This window comes from Schistocerca piceifrons, chromosome 2, assembly GCF_021461385.2.
Source record: "Schistocerca piceifrons isolate TAMUIC-IGC-003096 chromosome 2, iqSchPice1.1, whole genome shotgun sequence".
Classification (NCBI taxonomy): domain Eukaryota; kingdom Metazoa; phylum Arthropoda; class Insecta; order Orthoptera; family Acrididae; genus Schistocerca; species Schistocerca piceifrons.
The window spans coordinates 888,778,212-888,795,013 of record NC_060139.1 but is presented as its reverse complement, the minus strand read 5'-3'; the positions used below and the strand labels follow the sequence as shown (position 1 = coordinate 888,795,013).

The 16,802-nt window shown below is 35.1% G+C and overlaps 1 protein-coding gene across 2 annotated transcripts in view; it reads left to right on the top strand.

The window, feature by feature from the left end:
* The window catches only part of LOC124777187 (Down syndrome cell adhesion molecule-like protein 1 homolog), a 182,000-nt gene that overhangs the window by 138,616 nt on the left and 26,582 nt on the right, over positions 1–16,802 (top strand). Inside the window, exons 13-16 of one of the 2 annotated variants that reach the window (XM_047252501.1) lie at positions 2,881–3,035; positions 5,336–5,353; positions 8,498–8,596; positions 16,312–16,497. In XM_047252501.1, coding sequence (XP_047108457.1) covers positions 2,881–3,035; positions 5,336–5,353; positions 8,498–8,596; positions 16,312–16,497 — 458 coding nt within the window. The remainder of the gene's footprint in view (positions 1–2,880; positions 3,036–5,335; positions 5,354–8,497; positions 8,597–16,311; positions 16,498–16,802) is intronic. The other variant, XM_047252502.1, reaches the window with a different exon arrangement.

Genomic DNA, 16,802 nt, shown 5'->3' with positions numbered 1-16,802 from the left:
GTTATAAAATGTTTGTTAAAAAGTTCTGCAACACTATACACATCTGTCACCAATGTATCATTTACTATTAATGCTATTTGTTCTTCTTCATGTCTGGTCCTACCGGTCTCCTCCTTCACTATATCCCATATTGTCTTTATTTTGTTATCTGATATGACTATCTTTTCCTTGTAATATATTTGCTTTGACATCCATATTACAGTCTTTAATATTTTGCAGTATTTCTTATAATGTGCTATAGCATCAACATTGGAAATGTTTCGGATTGACAGATACAGTTTTCTTTTTGTTTTACAAGATACCCTTATTCCTCGAGTAATCCATGGCTTCTTTGTAGATTTTCCTCTAACCTTGGTAAGTTTTGGGGGAAAGCAGTGTTCAAATAAGGTAAGCACTTTATTAGCAAAAATGTTATATTTTTCATTCATGCCATGAGCACTGTAAACATCAGTCCAGTGAATGTCTCTGAGGACACTTTTCACATCCCATATTTAAATAACGTGCCTTGTAACAGCACTGAGAATGAACAATACTAATTCTATCTGGTAGTTGTTCTACCTGCACAGAGAATGATAATTCTGATCATTTACATACCCACCAATGCTGAGTAAGTGAATGAAGTTTCATTGACATTCTACCATATCTTCTGGGTGCTTCACATTTGTTGTCAGGCAGTGGAATATTAAATAATGTGAGTGCTACATAAACCTTGACTTCTGTGCATATTGATTGTAGTAGTACAGTCTGTGTAAATAAGTACTGTAAAATTATCCTATGTGCGTGCTTCAGTGCACAGTGAAACCTTGGTAATTTGAGACAATTGGGACTAAGTAGAGCTCAAATTTGGGAAAACTCAAATTAGATGAAGAGTGACAATTTTGGCGATCTTTTATTTAAAATTTGATTCAAAATTTGATGCTTTGTTAGAATACCATTGCTCTAGTTTGGTTTTGTTTCATTTCCAGTTACCTCCTGTTACTTTATCTTTGCTCCATTCTCCTGGTAATGGAAAATCCAGGATGGAATGTAACAATTTTGTGAAAAGGAAAGTTGCAACTCACCATATAGTGGAGATTCTGAGTCACAGATGGGCACAACAAAAAGGCTGTCACAAATAAAGCTTTTGGCCAGTAAGGCCTTCAGCAAAATTAGACAACAAACACACACATACACACTCACAAAACACAACTCACACATACATGACTGCAGTCTCAGGCAATTGAGGCCACACCTCAAGCATGTGTGAGTTGTGTTTGTGAGAGTGTGTATGGGTGTGTTTGTCATCTAATTTTGACGAAAACCTTACTGGCCAAAAGCTTTATTTTAGGCAGTCTTTCTGTTGTGCCTATCTGCGACTCAGCATCTCCACTATATGGTGAGTTGCAACTTTCCTTTCCTCAAATTGTTAAAATTCTCATGATACCGATTTTATGTCTCCTCACTGTCCGATCTTTTCATTACTAAAACTCTCATCTCCAAAGAAACAAATTTCCTTTCTTATTTTGATGAGTCAGCATTCACACTAGTGAAAAATGGCAAGAACAATAATAAATACAAAACACTACTTGACTGTACATACACACTGCACTGAGCCTGAGCAGACACTGGCTAAATGGCGGCAGGTGAAACAGTAATAGGGGCTAATGTGGGCATGATTGTAAACTATATATGCATGAGCATCTCAGCCACTCTTCACACCAATTCCCTGTGCCCCTGTGCATTTCTATTTTATACATGATTTTTTTATGTAGTAATCATCCATCATCCACCTCAATTAAAGACTCAGATTTCCAGGGCTTGAATTGTCACAGTTTTACTGTAAAGACATTTACATCTTTGTGTCAAAATTGATGTTAACTTTAAAAGAAGTTTTTTTGCTTACTCCACTTTCTTAAGGACCATTTACCTTAGAAACTGTGAACCAAACTTCTGATACATAAAACACCATCATGTAACTTAGTCACTAACACTAGCCATCATCTTGGTACTTGCTTGAAAATACGAATTATTTGTATTCTTTCTGCTAGCACCACTAATTTAGGCAGAAACTTGCTCTACCGTATGTTTGTGGTTTCCACTACCATAACTAGACCCAATGTCTTCCAGTGCCTTTCCAGTCTTTTACATTTCTTTCTTTCTTTCTTCCCCCCCCCCCCCCCCCCCCCCCTCCAACTTGATTATTTAATTTTTCTTTTCTTCTTTCTAGTGACATTTATTTTCGTCTCAGCAGTAAATCTTGCTACATTCTGTCCTTCATTTTGCCAACTGTTTTCTCTACCACTTTAACTCTTTAGGTGTTTAATTGAATCCACCTTCAGGCAGACTTAATTTTGTGCTGTTTTGACTCAGCATTCTTTGATACTTGGGCATTGCACATCTCAGATCATATAATCCTTATCTCTCTTTTGGATAAAGAAATTCTCGTTTCAAAAGCAAATGTTTGCATCACTTTTGGTCTACGTATGCATCTCTTACCATCCTCTTAGAAACTGTGTTTTCCTCATTTGTGACTGAAAGGAAAGGTTGGGTTATAGAAGCAACAAACTCAGCTTCCTGTCATTGGGAATTATTATTTACTTCGATGGTTTTTAGTATTTTCATTGAATATCTGTTTTACAATGTAATCACACTGTATGAACAATAATTTTACTGATACTTTGTCTTCGTTACATTGTAGTCTTTCTACCACAAACATTCAGTTCGCATGAGAAGTGCAGACTGTACACAGCTGTGAGAGTCTAGCTTATCATATACTCTCTACTTTTTCTCTCCACTTACCACATGATCAATTAGCCATAAAATTTACATATTTTGCTACTGAATTAAATAATATAAGAAATTACACGAACCATTTATATCTAATAAAGTGATTTTTTTCAGAGGTCAGCTTATTCAAGAAAATAATCGTATACACATCAATGCTGAGTGGACTCTCCATATTTCCTCAGTAGAGACATCTGATACTGGAAATTATTCATGCCGAGTGCAGAATATCTTAGGAGCTGATGAAATCACATACACAGTGACAGTGAAAAGTAAGAATTTATGTGAGCTAAATAACAAAAATATTTGCTTTCAATAATCATAGATCCATAAAATTTAACTAGTTTATTCAGTAGATTTATCAACATATATAGAGATTGTTAGCATGACTGATACTGATGGATGAAACACAATGTTAATCTCAAGATTTCTTTTATTGAGAGCCATAGGCAGAAAAAGCAAAGTTACATTCAATCTATTTCCTTGAAAGTTCTCCTTCATGATGAGATCTATAAAATGTGATTGATTAAGTTGGAATGGTAGGGGTTAATTTTTCTGATAAATGAAACACAAAAGGGATGGAGGACATGTGTCCACGTAACACTGAAGTGTTTTACATCTTTACAATCTTAAAAATGGAAGGCATTCAGTTAGGAATTTAAGGAACTATGATTGGAACTACATTCTAAAGTCACAAGTAAGACATTATTGATAAGATTAGATTAGATTAATACTAGTTCCATGGATCATGAATACGATATTTCGTAATGATGTGGAACGAGTCAAATTTTCCAATACATGACATAATTAAGTTAGTTTAACAACATACTTAAGTTAATATAACAACTTTCTTTTATAATTTTTTTGTTTTTTTTTCTTTTTTTCTTAATTTATATCTAAAAATTCCTCTATGGAGTAGAAGGAGTTGTCATTCAGAAATTCTTTTAATTTCTTCTTAAATACTTGTTGGTTATCTGTCAGACTTTTGATACTATTTGGTAAGTGACCAAAGACTTTAGTGGCAGTATAATTCACCCCTTTCTGTGCCAAAGTTAGATTTAATCTCGAATAGTGAAGATCATCCTTTCTCCTAGTATTGTAGTTATGCACCCTGCTATTACTTTTAAATTGGGTTTGATTGTTAATAACAAATTTCATAAGAGAGTATATATACTGAGAAGCTACTGTGAATATCCCTAGATCCTTAAATAAATGTCTGCAGGATGATCTTGGGTGGACTCCAGCTATTATTCTGATTACATGCTTTTGTGCAATAAATACTTTATCCCTCAGTGATGAATTACCCCAAAATATGATGCCATATGAAAGCAATGAGTGAAAATAGGCGTAGTAAGCTAATTTACTAAGAAAATCTTTTTCCTAGTGTAAGCCACAGCTAGGTTATGACACTGCCTGTACCATATAATAAGAATCTTTTCACCTTTTCACATTTGAATTCTGTTAGTTAAACACTTATTTTTCTTCTGTATGTTTGAGCTCACTTTGTTGTACTCAAAAAAATTCCTATGAAAGATCCAGAGTTACTTCTTGCTTTAAATTTCATTGGTACACACAATGCAGTGGAGAACAGCCAAAATACATCAACACAATGGAACCACCAGTGTCAGAATATCTCACTTCTAGTGACTGCTGTCTTATTCATGAACAAAATTGTTAAAGTTACTTCTTGCTTTAAATTTCATTGGTACACACAATGCAGTGGAGAACAGCCAAAATACATCAACACAATGGAACCACCAGTGTCAGAATATCTCACTTCTAGTGACTGCTGTCTTATTCATGAACAAAATTGTTAACTGAACAAGGGGTGGGTGCAGAAAATTTATACCAACTGTATTTCTGCACAGAAAGAAGCTTCCACAAAAAAGTCAGTAGGAAGGATCTGTGCAGATGTTTTGACACTCCCATCCTCTTACGCACCCTTTTGGTTATCAATGCTGCAGAACTATGCAGGCAGAAACTTTTTTTACAACATAATTTCTTGATTTCTGCCTGGTCTTTAACAGTGACCTCTTTGTAAACATCTTAACAGCCATGACAGTGTGTCTCTGGTTTCCTCCATTTTGTTTGACAGTTTCCTCTATTGAACACTACCTCTCATTCATGTACAGATCTTTATTACTCTTGTGTATATTTCTTTATTGTTGTCTGCTTACTATGCTCTTATGATGTAAATTTAGTGCTTCATATTATCAGCTTCATTGGAATTTGAATATCATTTTTTGCATTCCACAGATCCTTTTTTCTCAGTTTTTCTGCCTATATAATTTTGTCCTGAATTATTATTTCTCTCTTCTCCACCTCTGTATCTTCCAACAGATTTTCACCATTTTTCCCCCTCTCTCATACATATCTGAATATTTCTGTTAGCTTTTCAGCCACTCATGTCCTTGTAACTATTATGATTATGGCTGTAATATTCCTTGTGAATAAAACACATACCAGCAGATCATATTTTCAATGTAGTGAAATATTTCAGAATACAATAAGTTATTTTATCCATTCTTGGGGACCTAAATTTAATATACTGTGTTCTTACATGCTTTCAAAGACAGAAGAAATAATGGGTGTAAGTATGCAATTTATCAGCTTAATTCATTTTCTCTTAGGTACAATTTCATTATTCTTCTTTTCATCATTCAGTAGAATCTTTTAGTAAGTAGAGAATTGCTCAGTGATGCAATCATTTTCTTTCTCAAGAGGCTTCACATTTTATCCTTGGATTTTATAAATAAGTCACACAATTTTTGAAAGACACTTTGAAACTAAACCTGAGTTGGGAAACATTTATATTAAAGATTCAATGTCATTGTAAAACTACACCAAAATCTCTTATGTTTTTGTAGACATGGAACAAAACATTGCCTATTGATATGAAGAATAAATAGTTTGCATCATTTTTCACAGAGAAATATCCAAAATTGATTTGTTCAGTATTAAACTATACCATACAACTTGCAAAGTTCCACTGCATATAATCATGCCAGCTTGAAAGAAGAAAGGTTGTCATGTTTAAACTTAATCAGTAACTCAGTTTATACTAGTTAATCAATGTAAGTTTGTATCAGAATGTCACTGTGTTCATTTCAGATGACTAAAAGTGTACATACTCAAATAGTGTGTTGGGACACACTTGTGAAATAAATGATTGAGCCATACCATCACGGCATAGATGTTATTACATTTTCACCTACCTCAGACATTCTGGGATATTTGATCCACTAGATCATACTAAAAAGAATTTCGCAGGCACTGTACTAAAGCTCTGCATCTGGCATTTAGCTCATTTGTATTGATCAGTAAAGGTAGTTCCATGAAACTCTGGCAGATTTTGCTGAGCTCCTTTGTACACAGTGATCAACGGCATTCAGTTAATTTATGCAGCTCATGCTCAAATCGTCTGATCATCTAATTACTTGAACACTACTCAACTGACCTCTGCAGGAAAATGTGAAAGCAAAGTTAGATTCCAAAGATGAGTGTGAAAGGCAGCACTTTTGATTAAACAGACTAGAAATCATGTTGTTACATGCACTGTGGCAGGTGCTCTTCTCTCTTGACTCTCAGTTCCATTATGATGTATCTGAAGACATCTGCAGAAGATATCAAAATGTAAATTCTGGAGCATCGCCAACTTCAGTTAATGATATTGTAACTAGAAAGTGTGCAGAAATTTTGCCAGAATCTACATCCATTTACTGTGTATCGTGAAGAGGATTCCACATTTTGTTGGAAGCTTATATACTTTGCTTCACAGTTTCAACATTCTGCCTAATCCTACAGCAGTATCACTGAAAATTGGAAGACAAGCCAATAAAACATAGGTATATTTGATGTTAAGGCTATGCCATTTCATGTACAGCAGTTACATGGACCGTTCAGTAATGAAAAAGATGCTACCTAACAACTACTGAGAACTTTTCTGACCGTGATTGAACACTGAGAAGAAAAAAATCTGGGAATTTTACTAAGAATCACAGTCTTGAAACATTGTTTAACTTGCAAATTTTTGAAACAGATTTGCTGCCACCAGAGTTTTAATTTTTTAGATAGTAACATTCACATCAGTGCCAACAGATTTTCACATCCAGATTTCATTTAATAAAGCAGAGCATGTTATAAAAATGAATAATTTGAAGTTTCACTCTGAAATCAACAATCATTACAAAGATTTAATAGTTACTGCATTCTTTCTACATTTTATGTAGTCCAAATTTTTGTTGTTGTTCAGCGAAAGCTTCTTTCCTCTTGTAGATGATAATGTTGCAGTTAGATCTATCATGCAGACATATGTGTGTGCAGTATAATCTAAATTGATCTGAGCATAGTTCCATTAGCTGGTGGGAATATAAAAGGCCACACCAGGTCACAGACACACACAGTTTTTATGCTCACAACAGATGGGTGGCAGATGGATCAGACCTGTTTGCCTCAGCTTGTCCAAATTTGCCATGCTTGACTACTAAATGCTTGTTTCAAGCATCTGCACTCAAGAACGCCATGCCCAAGTGTGGTGCATTTGAGTATGTGTGCAGAAAATCGCCATTGTGTAGATCTCTAATGAATACCATTAGTGTATGACTTATGCAAGAGGGTTGAGAAGATTTTTATTTCCTCCTAGCAGCTGAATGGAGATTCATCACAGCTTTCATCTGTTCATAAAAGACGGTAATTCATGCACAAAATTAATCTTGAAAACATATGACAATGTACCCGTACATCTAAATATTTTTTATCCATCAGTGTACAATATTGTGAAACTGTAATGCTTAACTAACAATATTATTAAATGTGGAGCGATAAACATAATCTGCTTATTATATTTAAAGAAATGAAATAAAATTTCCTTGGTATTCTTAACACATGGACAGAATTTCTACTTGAGTTAGTGCCTTCACTTTTCATATACACCGATTTTTTTCTCAGCTTCCAAATCATCTCATTATTTGTTGATAACATTCAAGTTTTATAAGACTGAGTGAGGAAGTTTGTGAACTACATTTGAAACAACAATGCTTAGACACTGTTTGTCTCTCATGTCATAGCAAATTGTGCCTGTGTGGAGAAAAATAAAAGATTTATTCTATGTGCTTTGTTTTGAAACTTTATGGACAGTTATTAATTGAACATACACATTCAGCTAAACACGGCACAAGCACAGTTAAGTACTGAATATATAAAGTACTGATAAGAATATCTGAAATATGATCATGAAATGCTTGGTACAGATAGGTAGTTCATTGATACCATAGTCACAAAAACCAAACAATAAAATTCTGAGGAGTATCTGCAATTGAATCTGATTACTTTTATGTGTGTTCAGCTTTTGCTTTGTATATAACTTGACTAATGCAGTGTCTGATTGACAGACTCTTCATGTAGATGTGGAAATGAACAAAATACAAAAAGTTAACACTGTTCACAACTTAAAATTGTGTATAAAATGTGAACACTACCTCTGTTTTTTACACAGAGTGCTTGGGAACTGAATTAGTTTATGTACTGTGTGAGACAGCAATTTTTATATAATGAGAAGTTGACTCCGAAATATAAAGTGAACATGACTTAAAAGTTGTAGTAATTTTCATTTTAGTTGATTCTGTTGTTATTCTGTACACTGCATACCATGACTTTATTTTATTGTCATGAGAATGCAGAAACAATAAAATATTAATTTTGAACCTATATTTAAAAATAATAATTATTCTTACAGCTCCGTTGCCTCCAACTGACTTCAGAGTTTCTTCTGCCACTGAAACAAGTTTATCTTTGAAGTGGTCAGCACCAGATGACAGTATTTATGCAGCTGAAGGTACAGGAAAGATTATAATATACTACCAACACCATATTTCTTTTAAACTGTATTGCTTATAGATGTATAATAAATCAAGGCAAAACATAATTTGTACTGTATTTTAATATTTACTTGTTTGGTAATATCAATCTAGATTATTAAATGGACTAAAATGGTGCATGTTGCCTACCTAATGGCTTCCAGGGCAACAAGAAGTTGATTTTCACTGTTTTGTATAATTATCTACCAAATTTATAAATTTAAAATCCTGTCATAATCTACTCATTAAGAGGTATAATTTTATGTTAACAGTCTAACACAACTATTAAATTATTAACCCTACAACTGTGGGCAGTTTTCCCATTTTTCTGTATAAAACCACAGACCAGTCCTATTCAGTAATTAGAATAGTTGTTAAGATTTAATGAAAAGAATATAACAAGAAAACTAAAAACTGAATTTACAACTGACATTTAGCCTATGTAATTTGGGAAACATGAAAATCATGTTCAACATTATAAACATAGGAGAAGCTTACTGACAATTTTTCAGAGTGTGGTATCTCTTGAAGCAAGTTTCCACACACAGGCTCTCAAATTATTTGTAAAGTTGCTGGCACAAGAAGATAGTATGTGTAAGTAAGTGGGTAACACTTTGAGAATGTGTAAAATGTGTCTCCCAATGTTCACTTTCACTGAGGATGGCAATGTCATCAGCAAACTTATTACTGATACCCTTTCATCCAGAATTTTAATCCCACTTTGGACCTTTCTTTTATTTCCATCATTGATTCTTTTGTTTCCATCATTGCTTCTTTGATGTACAGGTTGAACATATAACGTTCTTATGCATTATTTTACTTATTGTAGCTGGCAATCTGTCACAGCAGAAGTCCTAAATTCTCAGTCACTGTAAAAATTCCAACTTCGGAAAAGCTAAAATTAAAAATCAATCTCTTATTGTGTTTCAGCAGAATATTTATTACAATCTCAAAGTAAATAAAGGCATCTTGACAAATGTGAAATAAGTTGTAACATATTTACAATAATGAAATAAATCATGGTCAACAAGCTACATGCTTTCTGTCCAGATACATTCAAAGTACTGACCCCCTTTTGCCAACATGGCTGTAACTATTTATACTTAACAATCCCAAACAATCTTCGGTACTGTTTAGAATCATTTTTTGGTTAATTAACAAGTAAAATAGACATAGAAAAATTGAAAATACATATATGATAGTATGCTTACTCCAGAACATCTAGTACATTACGATATTAGTACTTGTCTGTTATTACAATAATTACAATAATACATTTACATTTTTTATTAATTACTAGAGACTCCCTTCACGGAAAATGTTCCCTTCATTTACAGAGCTTCTACACATTAGTGTTATTAAGATTCCATAATTATTTTCTTTGTAGCTTTTCCACAAGTACATATTTCCATACACGTCTATGTCAGAAATTACTGTTTATGGTTAAAATTTATGTGTGTAAATTGGTTTCAATTAGACTGTTACGTTTCAAAAACTAGGGAAGAAAGATTCCACCATTGCCGTATGCCCTTTATAATCCAAGCATTCTGTCTTGGTTCTTATATATATATATATATATATATATATATATATATATATCTAAAAACAAAGATGATGTGACTTACCAAATGAAAGTGCTGGCAGGTCGACAGACACACAAACAAACACAAACATACACACAAAATTCAAGCTTTCGCAACAAACTGTTGCCTCATCAGGAAAGAGGGAAGGAGAGGGGAAGACGAAAGGAAGTGGGTTTTAAAGGAGAGGGTAAGGAGTCATTCCAATCCCGGGAGCGGAAAGACTTACCTTAGGGGGAAAAAAGGACAGGTATACACTCGCACACACGCACATATATATATATATATATATATATATATATATATATATAATAGAGGGGAAACATTCCACGTAGGAAATATATTGTCTTTAAATATGTCTGCTTGTGTCTGTATATGTGTGGATGGATATGTGTGTGTGTGCGAGTGTATACCCGTCCTTGTTTCACCCTAAGGTAAGTCTTTCCGCTCCCGGGATTGGAATGACTCCTTACCCTCTCCCTTAAAACCCACATCCTTTCGTCTTTCCCTCTCCTTCCCTCTTTCCTGATGAGGCAACAGTTTGTTGCGAAAGCTTGAATTTTGTGTGTATGTTTGTGTTTGTTTGTGTGTCTGTCGACCTGCCAGCACTTTCATTTGGTAAGTCACATCATCTTTGTTTTTAGATATATATATATATATATATATATATATTGTATATTACAGGATCTTATATTCCCTGTAGTGTATAACTATTTATGAGAATTGAAAACATCTTGCATCAGTTTATATTGTTTTATCCTTTCTCTAGGTTGACATATTCTGTGAAAGTGTCTTGATTATCGTAAGTCTTGCTTCCACTGTCAAGTTCTACACAAGAACTGTCACCATGGTGCCTTTACCTTTCCTTAAGCCAAATATTTTATCAACTAACAGATTGAGTTTCTCTTCCATTCTTCTGTATTATTATTCTTATCAGCAGCTTGGATGCATGAACTGTTCAGCTCACTATACAGTACTTCTCAAATTTGTCTGTCCTTATTATCTGTGAGGCTATGGGATGATATTTTTCCAAAAGTCTGATGGAATGTCTGAGTCTCCCTAACTCCCTAATTGCTTGGCAACTATTTCCTCGACAACTTCAAAAATTTCGAATGAATGTTATTTATCCCTTGTGGCTCAACAATTAAAGTCTGCCAGAGCTCTGTGAAAGTTTGATTCTGATACTGGGTTCCTTGTGTCACGAAAATCGATTCTGATGAGAAGAATCTTGTTGCTGCAGTCCTATTTTTGCAGTGTGAATATTTATTCACAAAGAAATTCAGTAGCATTATAATTTTGTGCCTGATGTAGTGAGTCATACTGGCTTACTAGTGCAAGTTACTGTCATCACATACTATGAATCACTAAACACTGTGAGCAATGTTTCATAGAATGTGAAAGAATAGCTTTTCTTTCAAGCCATTATGACTACAGGGTGTTTCAAAATGAATATACGGGTTTTAAGGCTTTGTAGCACATATAACATTCATCTTACAATTATAAATAATACACCAAATGAAAGAGAAACACGAACAGTTTTTCTTACAATTATTCAGTGTGAACACTTGTCACACATCAAGTCAATAGGTGAGTTGTTCCGAAACCCTGATCAGTGTGTCAGGAGTAACTTCTACAATAACACTGTTTCTAAAGTCGGATAGATCAGCTGGCATTGGAGGCACATACACATAATCATGTCAGATCATGTGTGAACATGGCGGTCATGCATAAAATGCTGTGTCAACTGGCCCCTTGCGTCCAATCCACCGGTCGGATAATACAACATCGTTTAACCAGTCTCGTACTGAGTTATGCCAGTGAGGCAATTCACCATCTTGCTCCCAAATAAAGATATGTTGTTCAACTTCTTCCCATTGAGGCATGGGCCACAGCTGTAGCACATCAAGATAAGAAACATCAGTTACAGTTGATTCACCGAAAAAGAAAGGCCCATAAACTTTCAACGGGGCTATTTCTTGGGGCTAAGCGTGAAAGACTCGCACTTGTTCAACACGTTTTTGAGTCACTCTTTGTCATTCCATTCTCTTCCCATTGTGCACAGGTATGCAAACAAATCTGTTTAAATTGCTCTTTGATTTAGTGTATTATTTACAATTGTAAGTTGAATGTAATAAATGCTACAATGCCTTAAAACCGGTATCTTCATTTTGAAACACCCTGCATTATTCGACCAAATGAAAAATTTGTTATTTTGCAAACTGTTCCTCATTAGCAAAACTGCCAGATGTATTAGTAACTAACAATAACAAAAGAATTTTCAAATTCATTTAAATTCATTAAAATACTGCTGAAATCGCTAAGGGAAAACAAATCAAGAAAGCCATAGGTGGAATGAAACAGAAAAATGAAAAATTGAATGATGAATGACTGAGGCCTGAAGGAGGAAAAAAGTCACAAAGCACAAACAAAGCATTGGAATACAGCAATATAATGAGATATATGGACACATTTCACATGGTACCCATTGTTATGACATGAACTAAAAGTTGTTTCTGTGTCATGAAATTATAATACCATAGTTCCTTACCTATGTGCTTTCAGACAGGATCTGTATTATGAGAGGCAGTCAAATGAAAATCGAATACACACCACAATGGGATGATGGAATTGTTCCATTGAAAAGTAATCACCACATGCGTTAAGACATTTATCCCACTGGGAGATGAGGTGATCAGTTACTGATGGATCCACAACTCCCATTCTTGAACTTACTTGTCTGACTGAAGCTGGCAACCACACATACCTTTTTTTTTCAGGTCACCAAGGGTGCAAAAATCACATGGGGAAAGATCTGGTCTTTATAGAGGATTGCAATGTTTCCCATCCAAATTGCTTAAGTGTAGCTTTTGTGTGATTGGCAGTGTGGGGCAGGCATTATTGTGCAACAGGATGATTCCATCTGACAGCATTCCCACAGCAAAAGGCAAATGACAGGGATAGCATTGGAAATATCCCACATCTCCCTCGCAAAAGAAATCCAAAGACGTTCACACAAGTTTCAGTAAGGTCATGATGATCTCCTCCTTTGACTGCAGGGGTCCTCTGCTCATTAAGTTCCCCAAATGGCACCACAATCAACGTGCAGCACTGTGAAGACACTTTGCAGAAACTGCAACATGACATAAGATCAAAATGCCCAGGAATGTTGTGAGACTGAATCATCCTGTTACATGATAATGCCTACCCTCACAGTGTCAATCAGACAACAGCTACGCTTCAGCAGTTTGGTTGGAATCATTGCAAAATCCTCCTTACAGCTGTGATCTTTCACCTTGTGATTTACATATCTTTAGTGACCTGAAGAAAGAGCAAGAGTAGGTCAGATTGTGGATCCCTCAGCAGCGGACCCCATTCTACAGAAGAGAAGTTGGTCATTTCGTCTCCAAGTTGGATAAATGTCTTAATGCATATGGTGATACCTTTTTAATAGAACCATTCCATGGTCCCACTGTGGTGAGTATTCAGTTTCCATTTGACTGCCTCTCACACAGCAGTAAATTATTATAACACTGTTAGATGAAGCACAAGTTGGAATAACAGCATCATAAAACGAGTGCACCACGTTTATCAAGAGGAACAATGTCCAAAAGGATTATGGTACTGACAACTCTTGGCACAATATCACCGATGATTAATAATAGTGAACAGAAGCAGATACTGAGTGATTAACATTAGCAAATAGTGAAGGGGAGCAGTCTCACCAAATATTGATCAGACTCTTCATCAGATATTGCTGAGGACTGTCAAAATAAACATGGATGACTTCTTGTTGCATCTCCAAATAAGCAGCTACTTCAATTCATATCACACTAGAACACAGTCAGCATGTCAAATGATTTGTTTCTTGTATCAGAATCTAACATAAAGTGCTGAAACCACTCATTCTCATGATTGTAAGCAAGAAGTCAAAACTGTGTGCCAGACAGGGGTTTGAACCAGGATTCCTGTCTTTTGCATGCCTCATAAGCTAAATCGAAGCTTCAACTTGTCACTGGCTCCTCCAGTTTCCTTCTCTGAAGCTTGGAGTAATTTCATATTAAAGTGGCACAGATAGCATATTCATAGCACATTGCCTTCAAAAGGCAAGAATTTGAGTTCTGCCCCCAGTCTGGCTCCAAGTTTTAATGCGTCACACAGAGCAAAACATTTGTCAGCTATCTTTCTCAACTAGGCAACATTCTCCAAGCCCTAGATTGATATCACAAATGTCAGAATAAGCCAAGTGGTACTGAGATTTTTTGATGTGCATCAACTATTAACGATAATCAGAGAAGAGTGATATTGTCTGATGATGAATCTGTCATTACGTTGCCAGAACTAGGTTAGGTCAGTAAAACTTTATGAGGGACCATTTTCACTCTAACCATAAAGTATATGTTCATAACACCTGTAATGCAGAGGCAAGGCAGCAGAACAGCTGATTTTTAGAGGCAATGATGCAGCAAAGTTTTTGTTTTGATTGCGTAAATATTAGGCATCTGATATAAGCTTAACAAACCCAGTGATGGAATGAGATAAGACTGAATTTTTGAAGGAAAACCATTGTTTTGCGGAGGAAAATACACACAAACGCATAATAAATAATTTCACAAAGAGTTTTCATTTTCTGCTATTTCTGCACCTTGATGTTCCTGTTATTGGTGCATATACTGTATAACTCTGGATGCATTTAAATAATGGAAAATGAAACTGTCAACTGCCAGGCTAACATAGACCTCTCCCTATAATTTTCGCTACAGAACACAGTGAATGCATGAAGAGGTGCAGTTTGTCAGTGACTTGTATTGTTGCTGTGTACACTGCCTATGGCCTGGCCAGACCACTGTTGATGCGCTCTGCTGTCTTGGCCACTAAGTTCTGGGGTTGCAAAGTCCTGCATCATCTGAACTGTAGGAGTTCAGCTTGCTGCAGCCCATATGATGTATAAGTTGTGCATGATGCCAATGCTGTCTAGGGCACCATAACAGTTGCCTTTGCCAGCTCACAACCAAATTTTCAACTTCCAATCTAACTTAGACCTTGGGCTGCAAAATGTCAACAAGCAACAAAAGCAGAATGACGATAAATTTGTACATCAATGATATGAAACTGTAACTAGTTGACAGCTGTTCATTGGCTACAACATACTATTCATCAACTGGCACCCACAACTTGACATGGTAATACGTTACTAACATCTGTATACACCAAAAACAAATGCAATGGGATGACAGCCTTTTGTAAAGTATAGCCAGTTAGATCTACATATGAGAGACATAAAAAGAGCATAAGTAGCTGACAGTTTGTTTATGGTCATTAAACTGAGAGGAATGCTGTATATTGTAGTTTTATTTTATCAACTAAATTATTGTACCAAAAGAAAAATTCACTCAAAACAATAATATCATAACAGAATTGTTTGTTGATACTTACCTTCAGGAGCTGAGATTTTACTACTGCTGATAAGTGTATGTAAAATTACACTACACTATCCTAGATCCTATAGGCTAAGAAAGGTTAAAAATGAAGTGTGTGTCACTCAGACCCCAAGATGAGAGGGGCTCACCTGTTGTGAGGACAAGATGTGGGCAAGAGTGGTGGGGGGTTCAGAGAGAATAGGAGATCAAACACGGCACATTGGTAAGCATTGTGCCAACGTCAATCTAGAGATGATGAAGATGAAATGAGAAGTAAAAATGGATTAAGAGGAAGAGAAATGATTTGTGCAATCAACAAACAGAGGAAAAAGAGAGAGCAGGAGGGGAGGAGAGTGAATGTGAAAAGTAAAACAAGTAATGTATGTATCATAAAAATGTGAAAAGTGTTCAGTTATTGAACAGCCCTCCAGTGGACTTCCATATTTCATAATATAATTCCAAATATGGATTTTGTTACTGATTAAAAGTAAATCAAAATAGTCAAAACTATAATTTTAATATCTGAAAGACACATTTTCATTACAATTTCTCTTCTATCCATCTGAAATCCATTGTATATGTTCAGTGACTGTAGCATATTTAGAATCTATAAATTTCTGGTTTAAAATTATTTTCATTTTTCATTTGCAAAAAATATTAATATCATCTGAAATATTAACACCATTTTATTTACAGGCTATACCTTATACTTTAAACGAGAGTTTGGTGAATGGGAAAAGGTCATTGTACAGGCTGAAGATAAAAACTTTACTCTTGGAAACCTTCAGTGTGGTTCTAAATATCAGCTTTATCTTCAAGCTTTCAACCACATGGGCAACAGTAGTCCTACAAAAAATATAACTGCTTACACACAAGGGAAAGGTAACACCAGCATATTTTATAATCACAAATTTTTCCAAAATTATAGCTGTTTCATAAGATCAGTCTAGAGCCTATTTAGGAATAAAAACTGGAAACTGTGTAAGTATAAGCAAATAATACATAGTATGAAATGTAAAACACAATCTAGACTACAATAAATCACAGTACTAAAGATAATAATAAAAGATACAAATGTGTTATCATGAATAGTCGGAATGCAATTTCTTCATTTTTGCACTCCATGAATTCCTTGACTGACAAAAGTGCCTCAGTCCTAGGCCCACTCCCACTGTGTGAGATATTTC